The 20,165-nt window shown below is 42.9% G+C and overlaps 1 protein-coding gene across 2 annotated transcripts in view; it reads right to left on the bottom strand.

Moving 5' to 3' along the window:
* LOC126335915 (uncharacterized) overlaps positions 1-20,165 on the bottom strand; it is a 131,218-nt gene that overhangs the window by 22,989 nt on the left and 88,064 nt on the right. For both annotated transcript variants that reach the window (XM_049999392.1, XM_049999399.1), the window contains exon 3: positions 15,766-15,951. In XM_049999392.1, coding sequence (XP_049855349.1) covers positions 15,766-15,951 — 186 coding nt within the window. The remainder of the gene's footprint in view (positions 1-15,765; positions 15,952-20,165) is intronic.

The raw sequence follows: 20,165 nt of genomic DNA on the forward strand, positions 1-20,165 counted from the left end.
CCTTGTGCAGCAGGCTATATCCATATGCGAGTTGCTCACAGTTGCTTGTTGCATCACACAGACAGGGCAAAGAATAGCGCAATTGTCTACATATGCTGGACATATTCTAAACAGTGCGAATCCACTTTAAATGGCGTATAAGGTTTGTTGTTGTTGTGATCTTCACTCCAGAGACTGGTTTGATGCAGCTCTCCGTGCTACTCTATCCTGTGAAGCTTCTTTATTTCCGCCGGTCGGGGAGGCCGAGCGGTTCTAGGCGCTACAGTCTGGAACTGCGCGACCGCTACGGTCGCAGGTTCGAATCCTGCCTCGGACATGGATGTGTGTGATGTCCTTAGTTTGGTTAGGTTTAACTAGTTCTAAGTTCTAGGGGACTGATGACCTCAGGAGTTAAGTCGCATAGTGCTCAGAGCCGTTTGAACCATCTTCATCACCAAGTACCTACTGCAACCTATATCCTTCTGAATCCGTTTAGTGTATTCATCTCTTGGTCTCCATCTACGATTTTTTAACCTAAACGCTGCCCTCCAGTACTAAATTGGTGATCCCTTGATGCCTCAGGTTATGCCCTACTAACCGATCCATTCTTCTAGTCAAGTTGTGGCACAAATTTCTCTTCTCCCCAATTCTACTCAATACCTCCTCATTACTTATGCGATCTACCCATCAAATCTTCAGCAATCTTCTGTAGCACCACATTTCGAAAGCCTCTATTCTCTTCTTGTCCAAACTATTTTCGTCCACGTTTCACTTCCATACTTGGCTACACTCCATGTAAATACTTTCAGAAACGACTTACTGACACTTAAATCTATACTCGATGTTAACAAATTTCTCTTCTTCAGAAACGCTTTCCTTGCCATTGCCAGTCTACATTTTATATCCTCTCTACTTCGACCATCATCAGTTATTTTGCTCCCCAAATAGCAAAACTCATGCACTACTGTAAGTGTCTCATTTCCTAATCTAATTCCCTCAGTATCACCTGATTTAATTCGATTACATTCCAGTATCCTCGTTTTGCTTTTGTTGATGTTCATCTTATATCCTCCTTTCAAGACACTGTCCATTCCATTCAGCTGCTCTTCCAGATCCTTTGCTGCCTCTGACAGAATTACAATGTCATCGACGAACCTCAAAGTTTATATTTCTTCCCCATGGATTTTAATTCCTACCCCGAAATTTCCTTTTGTTTTCTTTACTGCTTTCTCAATATACAGGTTGAATAACATCGGGAATAAGCTACAACCCTGTCTCACACCCTTCACACCACTGCTTCCCTTTCATGCCCCTCGATTCTTATAACTGTCATCTGGTTTCTGTACAAATTGTAAATAGCCTTTCGCTCCCTGTATTTTACCCTTCCTACCTTTAGAAATTGAAAGAGAGTATTCCAGTAAACATAGTCAAAAGCTTTCTGTAAGTCTACAAATGCTAGAAACGTGGGTTTGTCTTTCCTTAATCTATTTTCTAAGATATGTCGTAGGGTCAGTATTGCCTCACGTGTTCCAACATTTCTACGGAATCCAAACTGGTCTTCCTCGAGGTCGGCTTCTACCAGTTTTTCCATTCGTCTGTAAAGAATTCGTGTTAGTATTTTGCAGCCGTGGCTTATTAAACTGGTAGTTCGGTAATTTTCACAATTGCCAACACCTGCTTTCTTTGGAATTGAAATTATTATACTCTTCTTGAAGTCTGAGGGTATTTCGCCTCTCTCATACATCTTGCTCACCTGATGGTATAGTTTTGTCAGGGCTGGCTCTCCCAAGGCTATCAGTAGTTCTAATGGAATGTTGTCTACTCCCGTGACCTTGTTTCGACTTATGTCTTCTGCTTCCACCTTTCTGCTTTCCCTTCTTTGCTTAGAACTGGGTTTCCATCTGAGCTCTTTATATTTATGCAAGTGGTTCTCTTTTCTCCAAAGGTCTCTTTAATTTTCCTGTAGTCAGTATCTATCTTACCCCTAGTGATATACTCCTCTACATCCTTAAATTTGTTCAAAAATGGTTCAAATAGCTCTGAGCACTATGGGACTTAACATCTGTGGTCATCAGTTCCCTAGAACGTAGACCTGCTTAAACCTAAAAAACCTAAGGATATCACACACATCCATGCCCAAGGCAGGATTCGAACCTGCGACCGTAGCGGTCACACGGTTCCAGACTGAAGCACCTGGAACCTCACATTTGTCCTGTAGCCATCCCTGCTTAGTCATTTTGCACTTCCTGTAGATCTGATTTTTGACACGTTTGTATTCCTTTTTGCCTGCTTCATTTACTGCATTTTTATACTTTCTCCTTTCATCAGTTAAATTCAATATCTCTTCTGTTACCCAAGGATTTCTACTAGCCCTCGTCTTTTTTCCTACATGATCCTCTGCTGCCTTCACTATTTCATCTCTCAAAGCTACCCATTCTTCTTCTACTGTATTTCTTTCCCCAATTCTTGTCAGTCGTTCCCTAATGCTCTTCCTGAAACACTCTATAACCTCTGGTTCTGTCAATTTATCCAGGTCCCATCCCCTTAAATTCCCACATTTTTGCAGTTTCTCCAGTTTTAATCTACAGTTCATAACCAATAGATTGTGGTCAGAGTCCACATCTGCCCCTGGAGATGTCTTACAATTTAAAACCTGGTTCCTAAATCTTTGTCTTACTATTACGTAATCTATCTGAAACCTTCCAATATCTCCAGGCTTCTTCCATGTATAGAACCTTCTTTCATGATTCTTGAACCAAGTGTTTGCTATGATAAAGTTATGCTCTGTGCAAAATTCTACCAGGCGGCTTCCTCTTTCATTCCTTGCCACCTTTCCATATTCACCTACTACGTTTCCTTCTCTTCCTTTTCCTAACATCGAATTTCAGTCACCCATGAACATTAAATTTTCGTCTCCATTCACTGTTGTTGTTGTTGTGGTCTTCAGTCCTGAGACTGGTTTGTTGCAGCTCTTCATGCTACTCTATCATGTGCAAGCTCCTTCATCTCCCACTAAGCACTGCAGCCTACTTCCTTCTGACTCGCTTCACTATCTGAATAATTTCTTAAATCTCATCATACATTTCATCAATCTCTTCGTTATCTGCGGAACTAGTTGGCATATAAACCTGTACTACTGTGGTAGGCGTGGGCTTCGTATCTATCTTGGCCACAATAATGCGTTCACTATGCTGTTTGCAGTAGCTTACTCGCACTCCTATTTTTTATTCATTATTAAACTTACTCCTGCACTGCACCTATTTGTTTTTGTATTTATAACCACGCATTCACCTGACCTGAAGTCTTGTTCCGCCTGCACACCGAACTCCACTAATTCCCACTATATCTAACTTTAACCTATCCATTTCCCTTTTTAAGTTTTCTAACCTACCTGCCCGATTAAGGGATCTGACATTCCACGCTCAGACCCGTAGAAAGCCAGTTTTCTTTCTCCTGATAATAACGTCCTCGTGAGTGGTCCCCGCCCGGAGATCCGAATGGGGAAAATTTTACCCAAGCGGACGCCATCATCATTTAACCATACAGTAAAGCTGTCCTCGGGAAAAATTATGGCCGTAGTTTCCCGTTGCTTTCAGGCGTTCGCTGTACCAAAACAGCAAGGCCTTTTTGGTTAGAGTTACAGGGCCAGATCAGTCAATTATCCAGACTGTTGCCCTACTGAAAAGGCTGCTGCCCCTCTTCAGGAACCACCCGTTTGTTTGGCCTCTCAACAGGTATCCCTCCGTTGTGGTTGCACCTACGGTACGGCTATCTGTATCGCTGACGCACGCAAGCCTCCCCACCAACGGCAGGGTCCATGGTTCATGGAGTGGGCGATCCATGTGACGTGTCAAAAAGTCTGACAGTGATTACGGGCAGTATAAGACGTCACCTCAAATAATATGCGAATCTATCTGTCTATAGCAATGGATCTTGAGAATAGTGTTTCTTTATTATTAATTTGTGTGTCTTACATTTTGTTGATTCACGTTGTAGAAGTAAGTAGAGGGACACTTGGTGCTGTCAATCGGCGTAACGACCACAGCCAACTAATCTGCATCGATAGCGGCAAAGAGATTCATATCGCAAAGAATACCCACACAACGCAGATGGCCGCTGGAAGCGTCACCGAACGTCGAATGCAGTAATAATTAAATTATTAAAGATGACAAATTTGTCGCTCGTTTATCTATTTTAATGGTTCCGAATGGGTTCTGTATACATCTAATAGGCTAGTTCTCACCAAGTTGGGATCGAGTTCTCATATTGTGGTTGAAATCTCAAACTGAAGTCGCGATCGTCGGACTGTAGTTTACTGTTAATGCACTGATGCTTAATTGTTCGAAGTATAAAATTGTTTAGGCTTTCGTGGCCACTTGTTACAAACTGCCTGTTGGCTTCTGCCTCGGTTTCCTCAGCCGACGTTTGTCTGATGATTTTTCTGACGTTTCGCCAGCACGAGTGGTTGACAATGTCAAAGTTTTGCCCTCCGTGCTGCAGTCCATCACCAGTAATGGAGGGTATAAGCTTTAACAATGCCAGCCACTAATGCTAGCGAAACGTCAGAAAAATCATCTGACAACTTCGGCTGAAGAATCTGAGACAGGGGCCAACACGCAGTTTGTTCGAAGTACGTTCCGATAACGGGAATAATTTTAAGTTCAATGGAGAACAGAAGTGAATGAAGAGATATGCACGATAAATGGGGAAATCGTCAGAAGATCCTGATCAGTGTAAGAAAATATTTTGTAGTGCATTTCATTTCGGATTTCTTACTAGTAAAGGCTATTGTGACCAATACTACGTGGAAAGTTTATGTGTTGGGGATATTGGTTTTAATCGGCGTAGCGCCGATTGAGTTCCAGCTGAATAACTAGTGATTCTGTGAGTGCAACGCTCTCGTGCGGATGAGTTCATCCCATTAATTATTGATGGTTTCTCGAAAATAGCACTGAGCAACGCGTCGTCTCAGTAGCTGGTTATGGGTGTGGATTTGCAACAAGCAGTGAACGCGTCACTGGTTTCATTCAACGCAGCTGTTTTGTGGTTATGTTGCGGGATTCAGGTTTACAACATCACTAAAGAACTGTTTATAGTCTGCCAACACAAGTAATTTTAAGTTTTAATGTTATGTTCGCAGGAACCACTAATTAGACTCAAACTGGCGATATCGTGCACTTGGAAATATTGTTATGCTTGACCCACATCTACTTGATGTTAGTTAAAGGGAAAGTTTCTGAGTAGCCCCAACGCCGAAAGAGGGATATTTTTCCACGGTTTGTTAAGCTTAACGACAGAAGTGGTAGCGGAAAAGCAGACATTTCTTTTCCAGCGCATATTTCATTGTAACTCTCTTTATGGGATTACGGGAACTCGCTCAGAACAGACGCTTCGTGTATTGTGTTTGAAGAAACAAATAAACCAGTAAATGAGATTCATGGTCATGTGTAAACTGAAAAAGAAGTGTACGTCTGCTCCTTTCAGCCACCCCTTAAAGGTGATCAAGTTTTATTTGAAAGAAAGGTATTAAAAATAATTTCAAAGTGAAAATCAGTAATAAAAGAGAACTCACTGTTATATGCAGCAAGGACAAGTTACAGCTACTTAATATTAAAAGATAAAAATGAACTGATTGTAAAAAACCTAGTTGCGATAATGTAAATAAAAAATAGTCTGCTCTTCATGAATAAAAAGTTAAAGAAATGTTTAATTGAATTTTGCGGGTTCTGATTAAATCGAAACAAGATATCAGTCGTATATAACGCCTGTAATTATGTTAATTATTTAGTGAATTATTTAAAAAATTTTCTGAGAGGAATCACTAGAAACCAAGAGGTAGATAACACGAGAGCCAAGGTGCTAATTTGCAGCTAGAGATTCAATTTCATATAATTTTGTTGAAAAATAGTGGCAGCTGTTAGGTAAATCGCTGATTTGATCCTGAGAACTGTGTGTTCGAGGTAATCCCTGTATTATACAACAGGAGTGCTGCTGTCCTTGTGATTTTGGGTTTATATAAGTTATTCAAAATATAATACAATCTTGTGGGTTTAATTTTATCAGGTTTTAACTCATGAAGAAGATAGAAAATTTGTAGTTTATCGGAGGAAGAAATAATTTGATTACGGGAACGATCAAAGTCAGTGACGTATTTTAAAAGATCGTATCTCAATCACATCCCGGTCTCTAACTTCTACGAAGTAAAGTGCGCTTTCTTATGCACGCCTTTAGGGTAGTTGTCCTAAAGACTTACTTCAACTATTTAGACAGTGTTTAAAAAAAATACGGGAGGTGTAACCCAGTGTTGCGTAAATATCCCAGTGCGGTACTGTTACATCCAAGTTGCTTCAATTCGTAAACGTGCGACTGATCCCAAAGAAACACAGAACCTATGAATCTTACATGAACACTGTTAAACACAGTCAACTACGTTAATAGGTCATATTCTTGCTTGCTTGGAGAATCCGTGCCGATAAGTAGGGATAGTAAGTGCTCGGGTGAGAGTGCCATGCCATCTGGCTAAAGAATTCTGTTAAGTAAAGTCACTTAACTGTTGTCATCCACGAGCTGCAATACGAAATATATAAAACAGCGTGCTACACTCTTTCAGGGCTAGTGCGGATACTGAATATTTTTCCCTGGTGAAGCAGGTCCCACACGAGAAAAGTAAGTACGCAGGGAAGCGACAATCGACCACGGAGCGCCGTCGCACCCATCGACTCAACAGGACACGATATTCGAAGTCAGCAGGAATTAAAGACGGTACTTTCTGTAAGCTATAGCAGGAGTCTGAAATTATTTTCAACAGGTCTGTGCTCATCCGTATACTGCACTCTTGTTTCTGAACTGGCTACGTGACGCTGAAGTACAAACGTGCCCAGCAAGACCGTCAGATCTATAGCCGATACAGTATGTATATGGCTGGCTTGGACTTCACCTCCGTCCCAGAGATAGTATCCAGGAGATCAAGGACCAGTTACATCAATACATCAATTGTGGGCAATCTCGAGTTAGGACAGTATTTTTTTTTTCGTCAGTCTTCTGATTGATTTGATCCGACCCGCTCCGATTTCCTCTCCTGTTCCGACCTTTTCATCTCATTTCACCTACAACGTACGCCCTCAACTATTTGCTGCATGCATTCCATTCTCTGTCTTCCATCACAGTTTCGATCTTCTGTTGGTCCCTGTAGTACCAAGGAAGTTATTGCTCTATGTTTTACCAGATATGCTATCACCCTGTCCCTTCTTCTTGTCAGTGTTTTTTCCATATATTCCTTTTTTCCTCGATTCTGCGGAGAACCACCTCTTCTGTAGCACTAAATCTCAAATACTTTGATTCTCTCCTGTTCCAGTTTTACCACAGTCCATGTCTCACTAGCATACAAAGCTGTACTCCAAACATACATTCTCAGAAATTTCTTCCTCAAATTAATAAGCTCTATGTTTGATACTAATAGACTTCTCTTGGCCAGGAATGCCCATTTTGTCAGTGCTAGTCTGCTTTTGATGTCCTCCTTGCTCCGTCCGTCATTGGTTATTTTGCTGCCTAGGTAACAGAATTCCTTAACTTCATCTAATTTGTGACCATCAATCATGATGTTAAGTTTCTCGCTGTTCTCATTTCTGCAGTTTCTCATCACTTTTGACTTTTTTCGATTTACTCTCAATCCATATTATGTACACATTAGGTTGTTCATTGCATTCATCATATCATGTATTCTTCTTTACTTTCACTCAGGATAGCAACGTCATCAGCGAATCATTATTGATATCCTCTCTCCTTGAATTTTAATTCCATTCCTGAATCTTTCTTCTATTTCCATCACTGCGTCTTCGATGTATAGATCGAACAGTAGGGGGGAAAGACAACACCCTTTCTAATCCGAGCATTTCGTTCTTGGTCGTCCACTCTTCGCTCTTGTACACATTGTTTATCACCCGACTCTTCCTATAACTTAAACCTATTTTTCTCAGAATTTCGAACATGTTTCATCATTTTACACTGTCGAACGCTCTTTCCATGTGGTCAGATCCTATGATTGTGTCTTAATTTTTCTATAGTGTTGCTTCCATTATCAACCGCAACGTCAGAGTTGCCTCTCAGGTCCCATTACCTTTTCTAAAGCCAAACTGATCGTCATCTAACACATCCCCAGTTTCCAAAAATGTTCAAATGTGTGTGAAATCTTATGGGACTTACCTGCTAAGGTCATCAGTCCCTAGCTTACACACTACTTAACCTAAACTATCCTACGGACAAACACACACTCCCATGCCCGAGGGAGGACTCGAACCTCCGCCGGGACCAGCCGCACAGTCCACGACTGCTGCGCCTAAGACCGCTCGGCTAATAATGCGCGGCCTCAGTTTTCTTTTCCATTCTTCTGTATATCATCATTGTTAGCAACTTAGATGCATGAGTTGTTTAGCTGACTGACCATCGCACTTGTCGGCCCTTGCTATTTTCGGAAAAGTGGGGAAGAGGTTTTTCCGAAAGTCTGATTATATACGGCCAGTCTCAAACATTCTACACATCAACGCGAATAGCCGTTTTGTTGCCACTTTCTTAAATGATCTTAGATGTCTTATCTATCCCTTCTGCCTTATCTGATCTTAAGTCTTCCAAAGTTCTTTGGAGTACTAATTCAAATACTGGATGCCCTACCTCCTCCTTATCAACTCCTGTTTCTTCCTCTATCATGCAAGAGAATCCTTCCCCCTATCGAGGCCTTCAATGTACTCTTTCTACCTATCCGCTCTCTGTTTAGCATTTAACAGCGGAATATCCATTACACTTTTAATGTCACATTCCTTGCTTTTAATTCCGCCGAAGGTTGTTATCACTTTTCTATATGCTGAGTCACTCCATTCTTTTTTGTTTTTTAACATTTTTCATGGAGTCAATTCGCCTTACCTTCTCTGCACTTCTTGTTTATTTCATTTCTACGAGACTTGTATTCCTTAATTTCCTTGAACATTTTTTAGCCGCGCGGTGTAGCCGTGCGGTCTGGAGTGCCTTGCTACGGTTCGAGTCCTTCCTCGGTCATGGGTGTGTGTGTTGTCCTTAGCATTAGTTCGTTTAAGTTAGATTAAGTAGTAAGTAAGCCTAAAGACGGATGACCTCAGCAGTTTGATCCCATAAAACGAACCACAAATTTCCCAATTTTTCCATTTTTGTACTTCCTTCTTTCATCAATCAACTGAAGTATTTCTTCTGTCATCCTTAGTTTCTGCACAGTTACCTTCCTTGTAGCTATGTTTTTCCTTCCGATTCCTGTGACTGCCCTTTTTAGGGATATCCATGTCTGTTCAACTGAACTACCTACTGAGCTATTCATTGTGGCAGTATCAATATCCTCGGAGAACTTCAAGTGTGTGTCTTCATTCCTTAGTATTTTCGTATCCCACTTCCTTGCACACTGATTCTTCCGGACTAGTCTCAAACTTCGGCCTACTCTTCATCACTACTAAATTGTGATCTCAGTCTATATCTGCTCCAAGGTAGACGCTGCAATGCAGTATCTAATTTCGGAATCTCTGCCTAGCCATAATGTAATCTAACTGAAATCTTACTGTATCTCCCATCGATTTGCAAGTATACCTCTTACTCTTGTGACTGTTGAACAGAGTATTCGCTATTTGATATTTACTGCGACACTCCTCTCTCATTCATACTGCCAAGCCGATATTCTCCCGTAACCCTTTCTTCCACTCCTTCTCCTACAACCGCATTCGGATCCCCCATGGCTATTAGATTGTTATCTCCCTTTGCGTACTGAACAACCCTATCACTGAGCTGTTGAGAGTAGTTCACACTGCCGTAATCTCCTATTCATAACTAATCCTACTCATGTAATGCCATTTTCTGCTGCTGTTATATCACTCTGTAATCGTCTGACCACAAATCTTTCTTTCCATTTTACTTCACTGACCCTCACTACATTTAGATTGAACGTTAGCACTTACCATTTCAGATTTTCTAGCTTGCCTATTATGTTCAAACTTTTGACATTCCACGTTCCGACTTGTATAAGATTCTCCAGTCACTGGTTATCCAATCTTTTCTCCTGGTCACCTCCCCCTTGACAGTCCGCTACCGGAGATCCGAATGGTAGTCTGGAAGCTTATGACTCTTTTTTCAAGTACAGACCAGATGTCCTGAAGATATACATGACGTATCTTTAATGCAGCGGTATTCATTACCTGCTGCAGTCTGATGCCACTGATGATTGCTGATTCTTCCGTCATGTAACGACAGTTTCTCACCCCAAGTGTAAGAGAGTGCGTTGAACCTCTGTCCGCTCATCCGCCCTCTTTGACAGGCAGTTAGTATAATGAGGGTGACTCCTTATGCCGGAGATTGCTAAAGATTTTTATACGAAATTTAAGCAGTGGCAGGGTTTGAACCCGGAGCCGAGTACGTTTTGATTACTAGTCAAAGATTGTACACCTGGACCACTGGTGCAAAGGAGAGGATACAACGGCCTTATGAGACCCTTGCTTTATCCAGACCAGAGAGGCTGCAACGCCATAGTTACAAGTGGGCACGTAGTACCAAGTTCTTTGCAAAGTGGACTCGATTTTGTAATCGCAGCAATAACATGATACCATCTCAAGCCGTGAAGCTTCATTTAGTTCCCTCCTCACATTTAGGTGCTTCGCTTTTTTGGCCAGACGGTATATCTTCGTTAATATAATGTTGTTATCGACTGCATTTGAAGGCAGCAATCTTCCCTGTGAAGACTGCAGTCGATAAAGAGTTAGTATTGGCGTAGATACAGAGCGTTTTCTTAAGAGAGAGCACAAATGTAACAGGACAGGAAATAGAGAATGCTCCACTGACCAATTTGAGATAGGGAACCTGAGGTCAGAGAGGCCAGCTTAAGGATATATGAAAGTAGACTCGTCTACCGCTTTGTCTGTCATTGCTGTTAGAAACGTCCCCTTAGAAATAATTAAAGAATGAGTGTGTTAGTAAACTTCTACGTTATTTGATACAAAGGCAGCTGAGTAAAACTCAGCGAACTCAAACACTTTTCTCTTCACTTATTGTGATGTCGCCGCCAGACACCACACTTGCTAGGTGGTAGCCTTTAAATCGGTCGTGGTCCGGTAGTATACGTCGGACCCGCTTGTCGCCACTATCAGTGATTGCAGACCGAGCGCCGCCACACGGCCGGTCTAGAGAGACTTCCTAGCACTCGCCCCAGTTGTACAGCCGACTTTGCTGGTGATGGTTCACTGACTTCTACGCTCTCATTTGCCGAGACGATAGTTAGCATTGCCTTCAGCTACGTTATTTGCTACGACCTAGCAAGGCGCCAGTACCCGTACTATTGATATTGTGAATCATGTACCACAAAGAGCGACGTTCGTCATTAATGGATTAAAGTTAAGTATTCCGCCAGCTACGTCCGTTTTTCTCAATTCTAATTCCCTTGTCCTGTTCCAGACCCCACGCCAGCCAGCGTGAGCTGAGACGCGTGCATTTCGGCCTCCTTCAGTAGCACGGTTGGCTCTCCTGCCAAACACAACACTTATTCTGATCAACACTACACTGACACACAATATTTTTAGCGCAGCTCTATCGGACTTCCAATAATCTCTACAGAAGAATGGCCCTGAGTAACAATAACCTAAACCTTTCATGAATGACTTACCTCAGAAAAATCTTCGTTATTCGAACTACTGCGCCGGCCGCGGTGGTCGTGCGGTTCTGGCGCTGCAGTCCGGAACCGCGGGGCTGCTACGGTCGCAGGTTCGAATCCTGCCTCGGGCATGGGTGTGTGTGATGTCCTTAGGTTAGTTAGGTTTAAGTAGTTCTAAGTTCTAGGGGACTGATGGCCATAGATGTTAAGTCCCATAGTGCTCAGAGCCATTTGAACCATTTTTTCGAACTACTGCAATACAGCGAGCGCCAATACTTCCAGCTAAATAAAAGATTCTAACTACTGAAGGCACTAACTACTGATAGGTATAGTTAGCAAATGAAAGATTTTCATAGAGAAAAAACAATATATATATATATATATATATATATATATATATATATATATATCATGACATCCATCGTTACAAATTTTCTTTTCCTGGCGGACACACGACCAGATCGTCCGCTTATAGTAACCTCTCAAAATTCTGGCATCTCTCTCTCCACATACACCACAGCTGGCGTCTCACTTCCGAATGCCCAACGCTACGCGCTGTACACATCCAACTGCCCAACAATACACAAGCGAATATTCCAACAATGACTCCAACCAGCCACAGGCTACACACAGCACAGTCAGTGATTTTCATGCAGAGCGCTACGTGGCGTTACCAACATAAAAACCTAAGCAGCCTACTTACATGTTTCCCAGTTTATTTACATCTAGTATGCATATAAATTCACATGTACTGCGGTGTTTATTTACATGTACTTTCTTTATTTCCTGCGAGGAAACAAGGAAGAAGAGCCTGATTACCAGGAAGTCATGATGCAGGTTTTTGTTTACTTTACTCGTCCATAAGGTGGCTCTATTGTATCTTATTTACATTGTCCCATGACAGAAAGTGCAATGGATCGACGACAGACCCATTCATTATTCAGTGCTGTTCAGAGACGTACAGTACAATTCGATGTAGCAGTACCGATAGATTATTTCCTGGTCGCTGGATTGGAAGGCGAGGTCCTATTCCATGACCTCCGTGGTCATCTATCCGGAATCAAAAACATGGTTCAAATGGCTCTGAGAACTATGGGACTTAACATCTGAGGCCACCAGTCACCTAGAACTTAGAATTACTTAAACCTAACTAACCTAAGGACATCACACACATCCATGCCCAAGGCAGGATTCGAACCTGCGACCGTAGCGATCTCGCGGTTCCAGACTGAAGCGCCTGGAACCACTCGGCCACATTGGCCGGCTATCCTGAAGCACCATGATAATTTCCTATGGGAATATCTGAAGTCACTTGTGTATGAGACCCCACTGGATACGGATATGGAATCTGCTGCCAGAATTGTAGCTGCCTGGGATGTGATTCGAAACACACCGGAATTTCTCAGGGTGCGTCAGAATCCCGTTCGCCGATGCCTTGCTTGCATTGAGGCCAATGCGGGCCAGTTTCAACAAATTTTGTAAGATACAGTACAAATGGTACCGTTATTGTGTTAGTGATGGTATTTGTATTTAGCTAATGTTAATGGAAAAAGTTCACCGTAAAGTGATTTTATTCCTGTTCTCTCCTTCAGCTGGCTTCTCCGACCTCAGGTTCCCTATTTGAAGTTGTTTAGTGGAGTATTCTCTATGTCCTGTTAAATATTTGCACGCTCTTACGCGAACACCCGGTATACATATGTTGCCACAAATTTAGATGGGCAAACGCACGAAGCGCGTCCTGTCACAAATCGACATGTATAAAATGTATCTGGTTGATGTACGAGGGTCGTTCAACACGTAATGCCCTATATTTTTTTCAAAAGCTATTAATATACACTACTGTCCATTAATATTGCTACACCACGAAGATAACCTGCTACAGACGCTAAATTTAACCGACAGGAAGAAGATGCTGTGATATACAAATGATTAGCTTTTCAGAGCATTCACACAAGGTTGGCGCCGGTGGCGACACCTACAACGTGCTGACATGAGGAAAGTTTCCAACCGATTTCTCATACACAAACAGGAGTTGACCGGCGTTGCTTGGTGAAACGTTTTTGTGATGCCTCGTGTAAGGAGGAGAAATGCGTACCATCACGTTTCCGACTTTGATAAAGGTCGGATTGCAGCCTACCGCGATTGCGGTTTATCGTATCGCGACATTGCTGCTCGCGTTGGTCGAATTCCAATGACTGTTAGCAGAATATGGAATCGGTTGGTTCAGGAGGGTAATACGGAACGCCGTGCTGGATCCCAATGGCCTCGTATCACTAGCAGTCGAGATGAGAGGCATCTTATCCGCATGGCTGTAACGTATCGTGCAGCCACGTCTCGATCCCTGATACAACAGATGGTGACGTTTGTAAGACAACAACCATTTGCACGGACAGTTCGACGAAGTTTGCAGCAGCATGGACTATCAGCTCGGAGACCATGGCTGCGGTTACCCTTGACGCTGCATCACAGACAGGAGCGCCTGCGATGGTGTACTCAGCGACGAACCTGGGTGCACGAATGGCAAAACGTCATTTTTTCGGATGAATTCATGTCATGTTTACAGCATCATGATGGTCGGATCCGTGTTTGGCGACATCGCGGTGAATGCACATTGGGAGCGTGTATTCGTCATCGCCATACTGGCGTATCACCCAGCATGATGGTATGGGGTGCCGCTGGTTACACGTCTCGGTCACCTCTTGTTCGCATTGACGGTACTTTGAACAGTGGACGTTACATTTGAGATGTGTTACGACCCGTGGCTCTATCTTTCATGCGATCCCTGCGAAATCCTACAATTCAGCAGGATAAAGGACGATTTCATGTTGCAGGTCCTGTACAGGACTTTTTGGATACAGAAAATGTTCGACTGCTGCCCTGGCGAGCACATTCTACAGATTTCTGACCAACTGAAAAAGTCTGGTCAATGGTGGCCGAGCAACTGACTCGTCACAATATGCCAGTCACTACTCTTGATGAACTGTGGTATCGTGTTGAAGATGCATGGGCAGCCTTACCTGTACACGCCATCCAAGCTCTGTTTGACTCAATGCCCAGGCTTATCAAGGCCGTTATTACGGCCAGAGGTGGTTGTTCTGGGTACTGATTTCTCAGGATCCATGCATCCAAATTGCGTGAAAATGTAATCAGATGTCAGTTCTAGTATAATATGTATGTCCAATGAATACCCGTTTATCATCTGCATTTCTTCTTGGTGTAGCAATTTTAATTGCCAGTAGTGTACATAGACAAACGTCTTTGTTGGTGCTTTACATCTGATGTTCGTTCTATGAGCCGTTGGAGTTTCGAACCGCCATGGCATATAGCTGACTCACGTTACAAGCAGCGTGCTGTTATTGAATTCTTGTGTGCAGAAAAGGAAACCGTGGTTAACATCCACAAATGTTTGTATTGAGTGTATGTCGATGCTGCAGTTTATGGAGTACAGTTGGGCGATGTGTAAAAAAGGTAACAGCGCCAGGAATTTCAGAAACAGAGCTCAATGATCAGCCACAGTCGGGACGCTTTGACCCAGCCACTGCTCCAGACATGCTACAGTCCAGACCTGGCACCCTCGGACTTCCATCGTTTTGGGCCGCTTAAAGATTCTCTACGGGGAACACACTTTGGAGATGACGAGAGTGTCAGTCATGCAGTGAAACATGGCTACGCCTACAGGACAAGAGCTTTTACCAGCAGGAAATATGCGGACTTCCACAGTGTTGGCGGTTTTTTTTTTTTTGTAATAAATCTTATGGGACTTAACTGCTAAGGTCATCAGTCCCTAAGCTTACACACTACTTAACCTAAATTATCCTAAGGACGAACACCAAACACACACGCCCATGCCCGAGCGAGGACTCGAACCTCCGCTGGGATCAGCCGCACAGTCCATGGCTGCAGCGCCTGTGACCGCTCGGCTAATCCCGCCATAGAACGTGATGGAGACTACGTAGAAAAATAGGACATGGACATGACATGTTGATGTATATTGTCACCAATTCTGACTCTTAACAGTAAATACGTTCTGAGAAAAAAAAGTGGGGTATTACTTATTGAACGACCCTCGTATTTGTTCACGCTTGTTTATTGCAACACCTGGTGAATGAGAGAAAACGCAGCAGAGCGGGAGCTACCTTGAACAGAATGCCGATGGAGGCGAGCGCTATGATGGTTGCGTCGTTGAAATCTGCCAAGAGCGTCTGACCGGCGAGCAGGCGGCTGTTGAAGGCGACGAAGGCGAGAGCCGCGGGCACGCCCCCCAGCACGTCGTCAGCGATCTGCGCCCACAGCTCTCGCGTCTTCACGCTGTCCAGCCGCAGCTGCGGACAAACACACACGTCAAGTTCCGGATGTACAGCATTCCACATACGCTTCCTACATTTGATAAATGACTATTCTGACTGCCCTACCACTACCAGTCGGTTTTCGGAGTGAGAAATATTAGAGTTTATGAAGATAGTAACTGTACCGAAAGAACAGATACCAATGATGACCATACAGCTTCTCTAGAAAGAAATGGTAATTAATCGAAACCCTCAACTGCCAACAGGTGTTGTTGATATACCTCAATGGGAACAGCTAAAAATGTGTGCCCCGACCAGGAATCGAACCCGGGATCTCCTGCTTACACGGCAGACGCTCTATCCATCTGAGCCAGCGAGGGCGCAGAGGGTAGCGCTACTGCAGGGACTTATCCCTTGCACGCTTCCCGTGAGACCTGTGGTGTCACCGCCAGACATCATACTTGCTGGGTGGTAGCCTTTAAATCGGCCGCGGTCCGTTTAGTATACGTCGGACCCGCGTGTCGCCACTATCAGTGATTGCACACCGAGCGCCGCCACACGGCAGGTCTAGTCTAGAGAGACTCCCTAGCACTCGCCTCAGTTGTACAGCTGACTTTGCTAGCGATGGTTCACTGTCTACATACGCTCTCATTTGCCGAGAGGACAATTTAGCATAGCCTTCAGCTACATCATTTGCTACAACCTAGCAAGGCGCCATATTCAGTTACTATTCTGAACAGATAATATTGTGCATCATGTACCGTCAAGAGCGACGTTCATCATTAATGGATTAAAGTTAAGTATGAAACTAATTACGTCCGCTTTCTGAATTTTAATTCCTTGTCATGTTCCAGACCTCACGTCAGTATAGTCCTTCCCTCCTCACGCCAGCATGCGTGAGCTAAGACGCGTGCATTTCGGCCTCCTCTAGTAACACGTACCAAGTCCCGTAAGAGTTAGGTGAATATGTGTGCATCCGCACAGAAGAAGAAGGTCATGGCCGGTGTTGCCAGAACTATATACATATACGGATATGGTGTCTGTTCTAGAACGAGACCATTAAAAACACAGAATCGTAATTTCAGATAAAGAGGCCGCCCATATAATATTCAATACTGCGTCATTCAGAGCTAGAACTTCTAGCAAGAAAACTTTTTTTTATAAAATGCACGTAAAATTATTAGGCTTAAAATACACACCAAAGACGGACGTTATGCGGTTAAACTTTTTTCCCCTCCCCTTTTTTTATAGCTACATTGAAATGTGTAAAATGCGTCCTATAGGATACTTGCGAGTTTGTCGCTTTAGATGATGACGCATTTTACTCATTTCGATGTAGCTATAAAAAAAGGGGGGAATTTACCCGCATAACGACCGTCTTCCACGATGGTGTGTATTTTTAAGCCTAATAATTTTACTTGTATTTTATAAAAAAAAGTTTTCTTGTTAGAAGTTCTACCTCCGAATGACGCAGTATTGAGTATTGTATGGGCGGCCTCTTTATCTGAAATTACGGTCCTGTGTTTTTAATGGTCTCGTTCTAGTGGTATATGATACGAAAAACCTGTTTACGTACTGCATCTGTGTGTTGTATTATACACCTTGTTTTCTCATTTTAAATTTACTTCGTGAAAATTTTAGGATAAGTTATTGCACAGGTGTTGCCCCTATAAATTCCATGTTATCAATGTTTCATGTGCATTACATTTATAAAGTTTTAGCGGGTATGTATATCCAGTTTACGATCTCTCGCTCTTATTACTGCTGCGTCGCAGCGCCACCTCTTGAGGTGATTCTGCATTAGGCTTCAGTACTGGCACACGACGCTGTGGTGCATTATGCTTACTACCTGAGCCCTAATCTTACTCTGTTACTCGCTCCTGTGGACGGGAACGCGTTATGCAGATCTTGGTGCCTCTCGCATCCATATAGAAAAGGTAATGATTTTACTATTTTATATTTCTAGTTTTTACTGAGTTTAACGAAGGTTATGTTGGCCTGATATATTCGACGATGCCCTGTGGCTACACTGACTAAAGGATTCTTCTAAGAAATACCAAATTAAGGTATTTGTTCTTTCAATAGTTGATCTGTTTATACATGCTTACATGTTATCCAAGTCTGCTCAACGCTATCGCGATTCTATAATAGATGTATTTGTTCTCTGTTTTCTATGTAGAGATCCTGAAGATGCCTAAATAAGGTGAAACGCGTCGTTGAAAAATAAAAAAACTAAAATTGCAACGAAGACTCTTTTTAACCAATACTGTTAAGCACTGGTTTGCTGTATGACACATATGGATTGGAAGAAATCCTAAAGGATATTTGCCGAGTCACTCATTACTTGCGCCAACTAAGGTGATGATTTCCGTAAGAGATCGGACAAAGTGTGCGTATTCACACAGAAGAAGGTCATTGTCCCGGTAGCCTTTAACTGTATGAAGATAGTAACTGTTCCGAAAGAACAGACACCAATGATGACCATGCAGCTTCTCTAGAAAGTATTGAGTGAATTTGCGAATATCCTTTAGGAACATTACGAATGGAGATTGTGGATAGTTGGGAATGTGGGTCTTACGGGAAGCGTGCAGGGGATAAGCCCCCGGTGGCTCAAATGGATAGAACGTCTGCCATGTAAGCAAGAGGTCGGGGCACACATTTTCAGCTGTCCCCATTGAGGTATATCAACAGCACCTGTTGGCAGCTAAGGATTCCGATTAATTATCATACGAAAGTTTAATTTCTTTAATTAATGTAGTAGCTGGAGGTAACAAGGTGAAAAAAATATTTCCCGCCATTTCGTTTCTGACGTTGGGTGGAGCGGGACAAACAAGGTAAGTCGTAAGTACCTCCGACTGCCATCGTAGCTGACAAGGATACGGCCTGACATGTGGCTCACTGATTTTGATCAACTTCCTCAAGGACATTCTATATGAGAAGAATGTGTCACCACATTTGGTGGACTTCAGATTATACATTGTTGTCGAAGTTGAGTGACTGTGGGAAGATACAAGATGACTTGGACAAAATTTCCAGATGGTATGATGAATGGCAGCTAGCCCTAAATGTGGAAAAATGTAACTTAATGCTGATGAACAGAAAGATCAAACCCGTAATGTTCGGATACAGCATGTCCTGCTTGACAGTGTCAAGTGATTTAAATATCTGTACGTAACGTTACAAAGCGATATGAGGTGGAACGAACATGTGAGAATCGCGGCAGAAAAGGGGAATGGTCGACTTGCGTTTATTGGAAGAATTTCAGGAAAGAGTGGTTCACCTGTAAAGGAGACCGCATATAGGACGCTTGTGCGACCTGCTGTTCAGTACTGCTCTAGAATTTGGCGTCCGTACCAAGTCGGATTGAAGGAAGAGATCGAAGCAATTCAGAGATGGACTGCTAGATTTGTTACCGGTAGGTTCGAACAACACGTAAGTGTTCCGGAGATGCTTCGGGAACTCAAATGGGAGTCCCTGGAGGGAAGGAGACGGTCTTTTCGAGAAACACTATTGAGATTTAGAGAACCGGCACTTGAAGCTGACTGCCCAACGACTCTACTGCCGACAATAACATTTCGCGTAGGGAGCACGAAGATAAGATACAAGAAATCAGGGCTCATACAGAGTCATATAGGCAGTCGTTTCTCCCTCACTTTATTTGCGACTGGGACAGGAAAGGGAATGACAAGTAGTGGTACGAGGTACCCTTCGCCACGCACCGTATGGTCGCTTGTGGAGTACCTATGTGGATGTAGATGTTGCAGACATACTGAATTTTTCTTTAAATTTGGGAGGAGATCCATATCCATCTCCAGTTTCGAGAAAATGAATTATGGGTGGCACACTGACTTCCACCTGTCCAGGCAGACAATACAGCAGGTAGACTATTTATGACATCCACTGTATCTCATAAATAGCCACTGAAATAAGGGTTTGGCTATCGATAGTTCATAGAGAGGAGAGTATCTCGCCTATGCTTAATATGCAAAACTGTTTTATCTACAGCAATACACAAGTCAATACAGACTTTTTTCCAATGCATAATGTAATAAACGAAGTCACTGATACCACAACACAATAGCAAGTGCGTAATGGCTAGCTCATTGCTGTAGGTATTATTATTCTTCCTTTTCTCAGAGGTTATGTCTGGTCAAAAGTGGAAAGTGACGCGGACCTTGATCAAGCGTGACTTCCTTTTAACTCTACGGTATACGTTACATTGCATTTAGGAACTTTCGGGTAATTGAACA

Source organism: Schistocerca gregaria, chromosome 1 (genome assembly GCF_023897955.1).
Source record: "Schistocerca gregaria isolate iqSchGreg1 chromosome 1, iqSchGreg1.2, whole genome shotgun sequence".
NCBI lineage: Eukaryota > Metazoa > Arthropoda > Insecta > Orthoptera > Acrididae > Schistocerca > Schistocerca gregaria.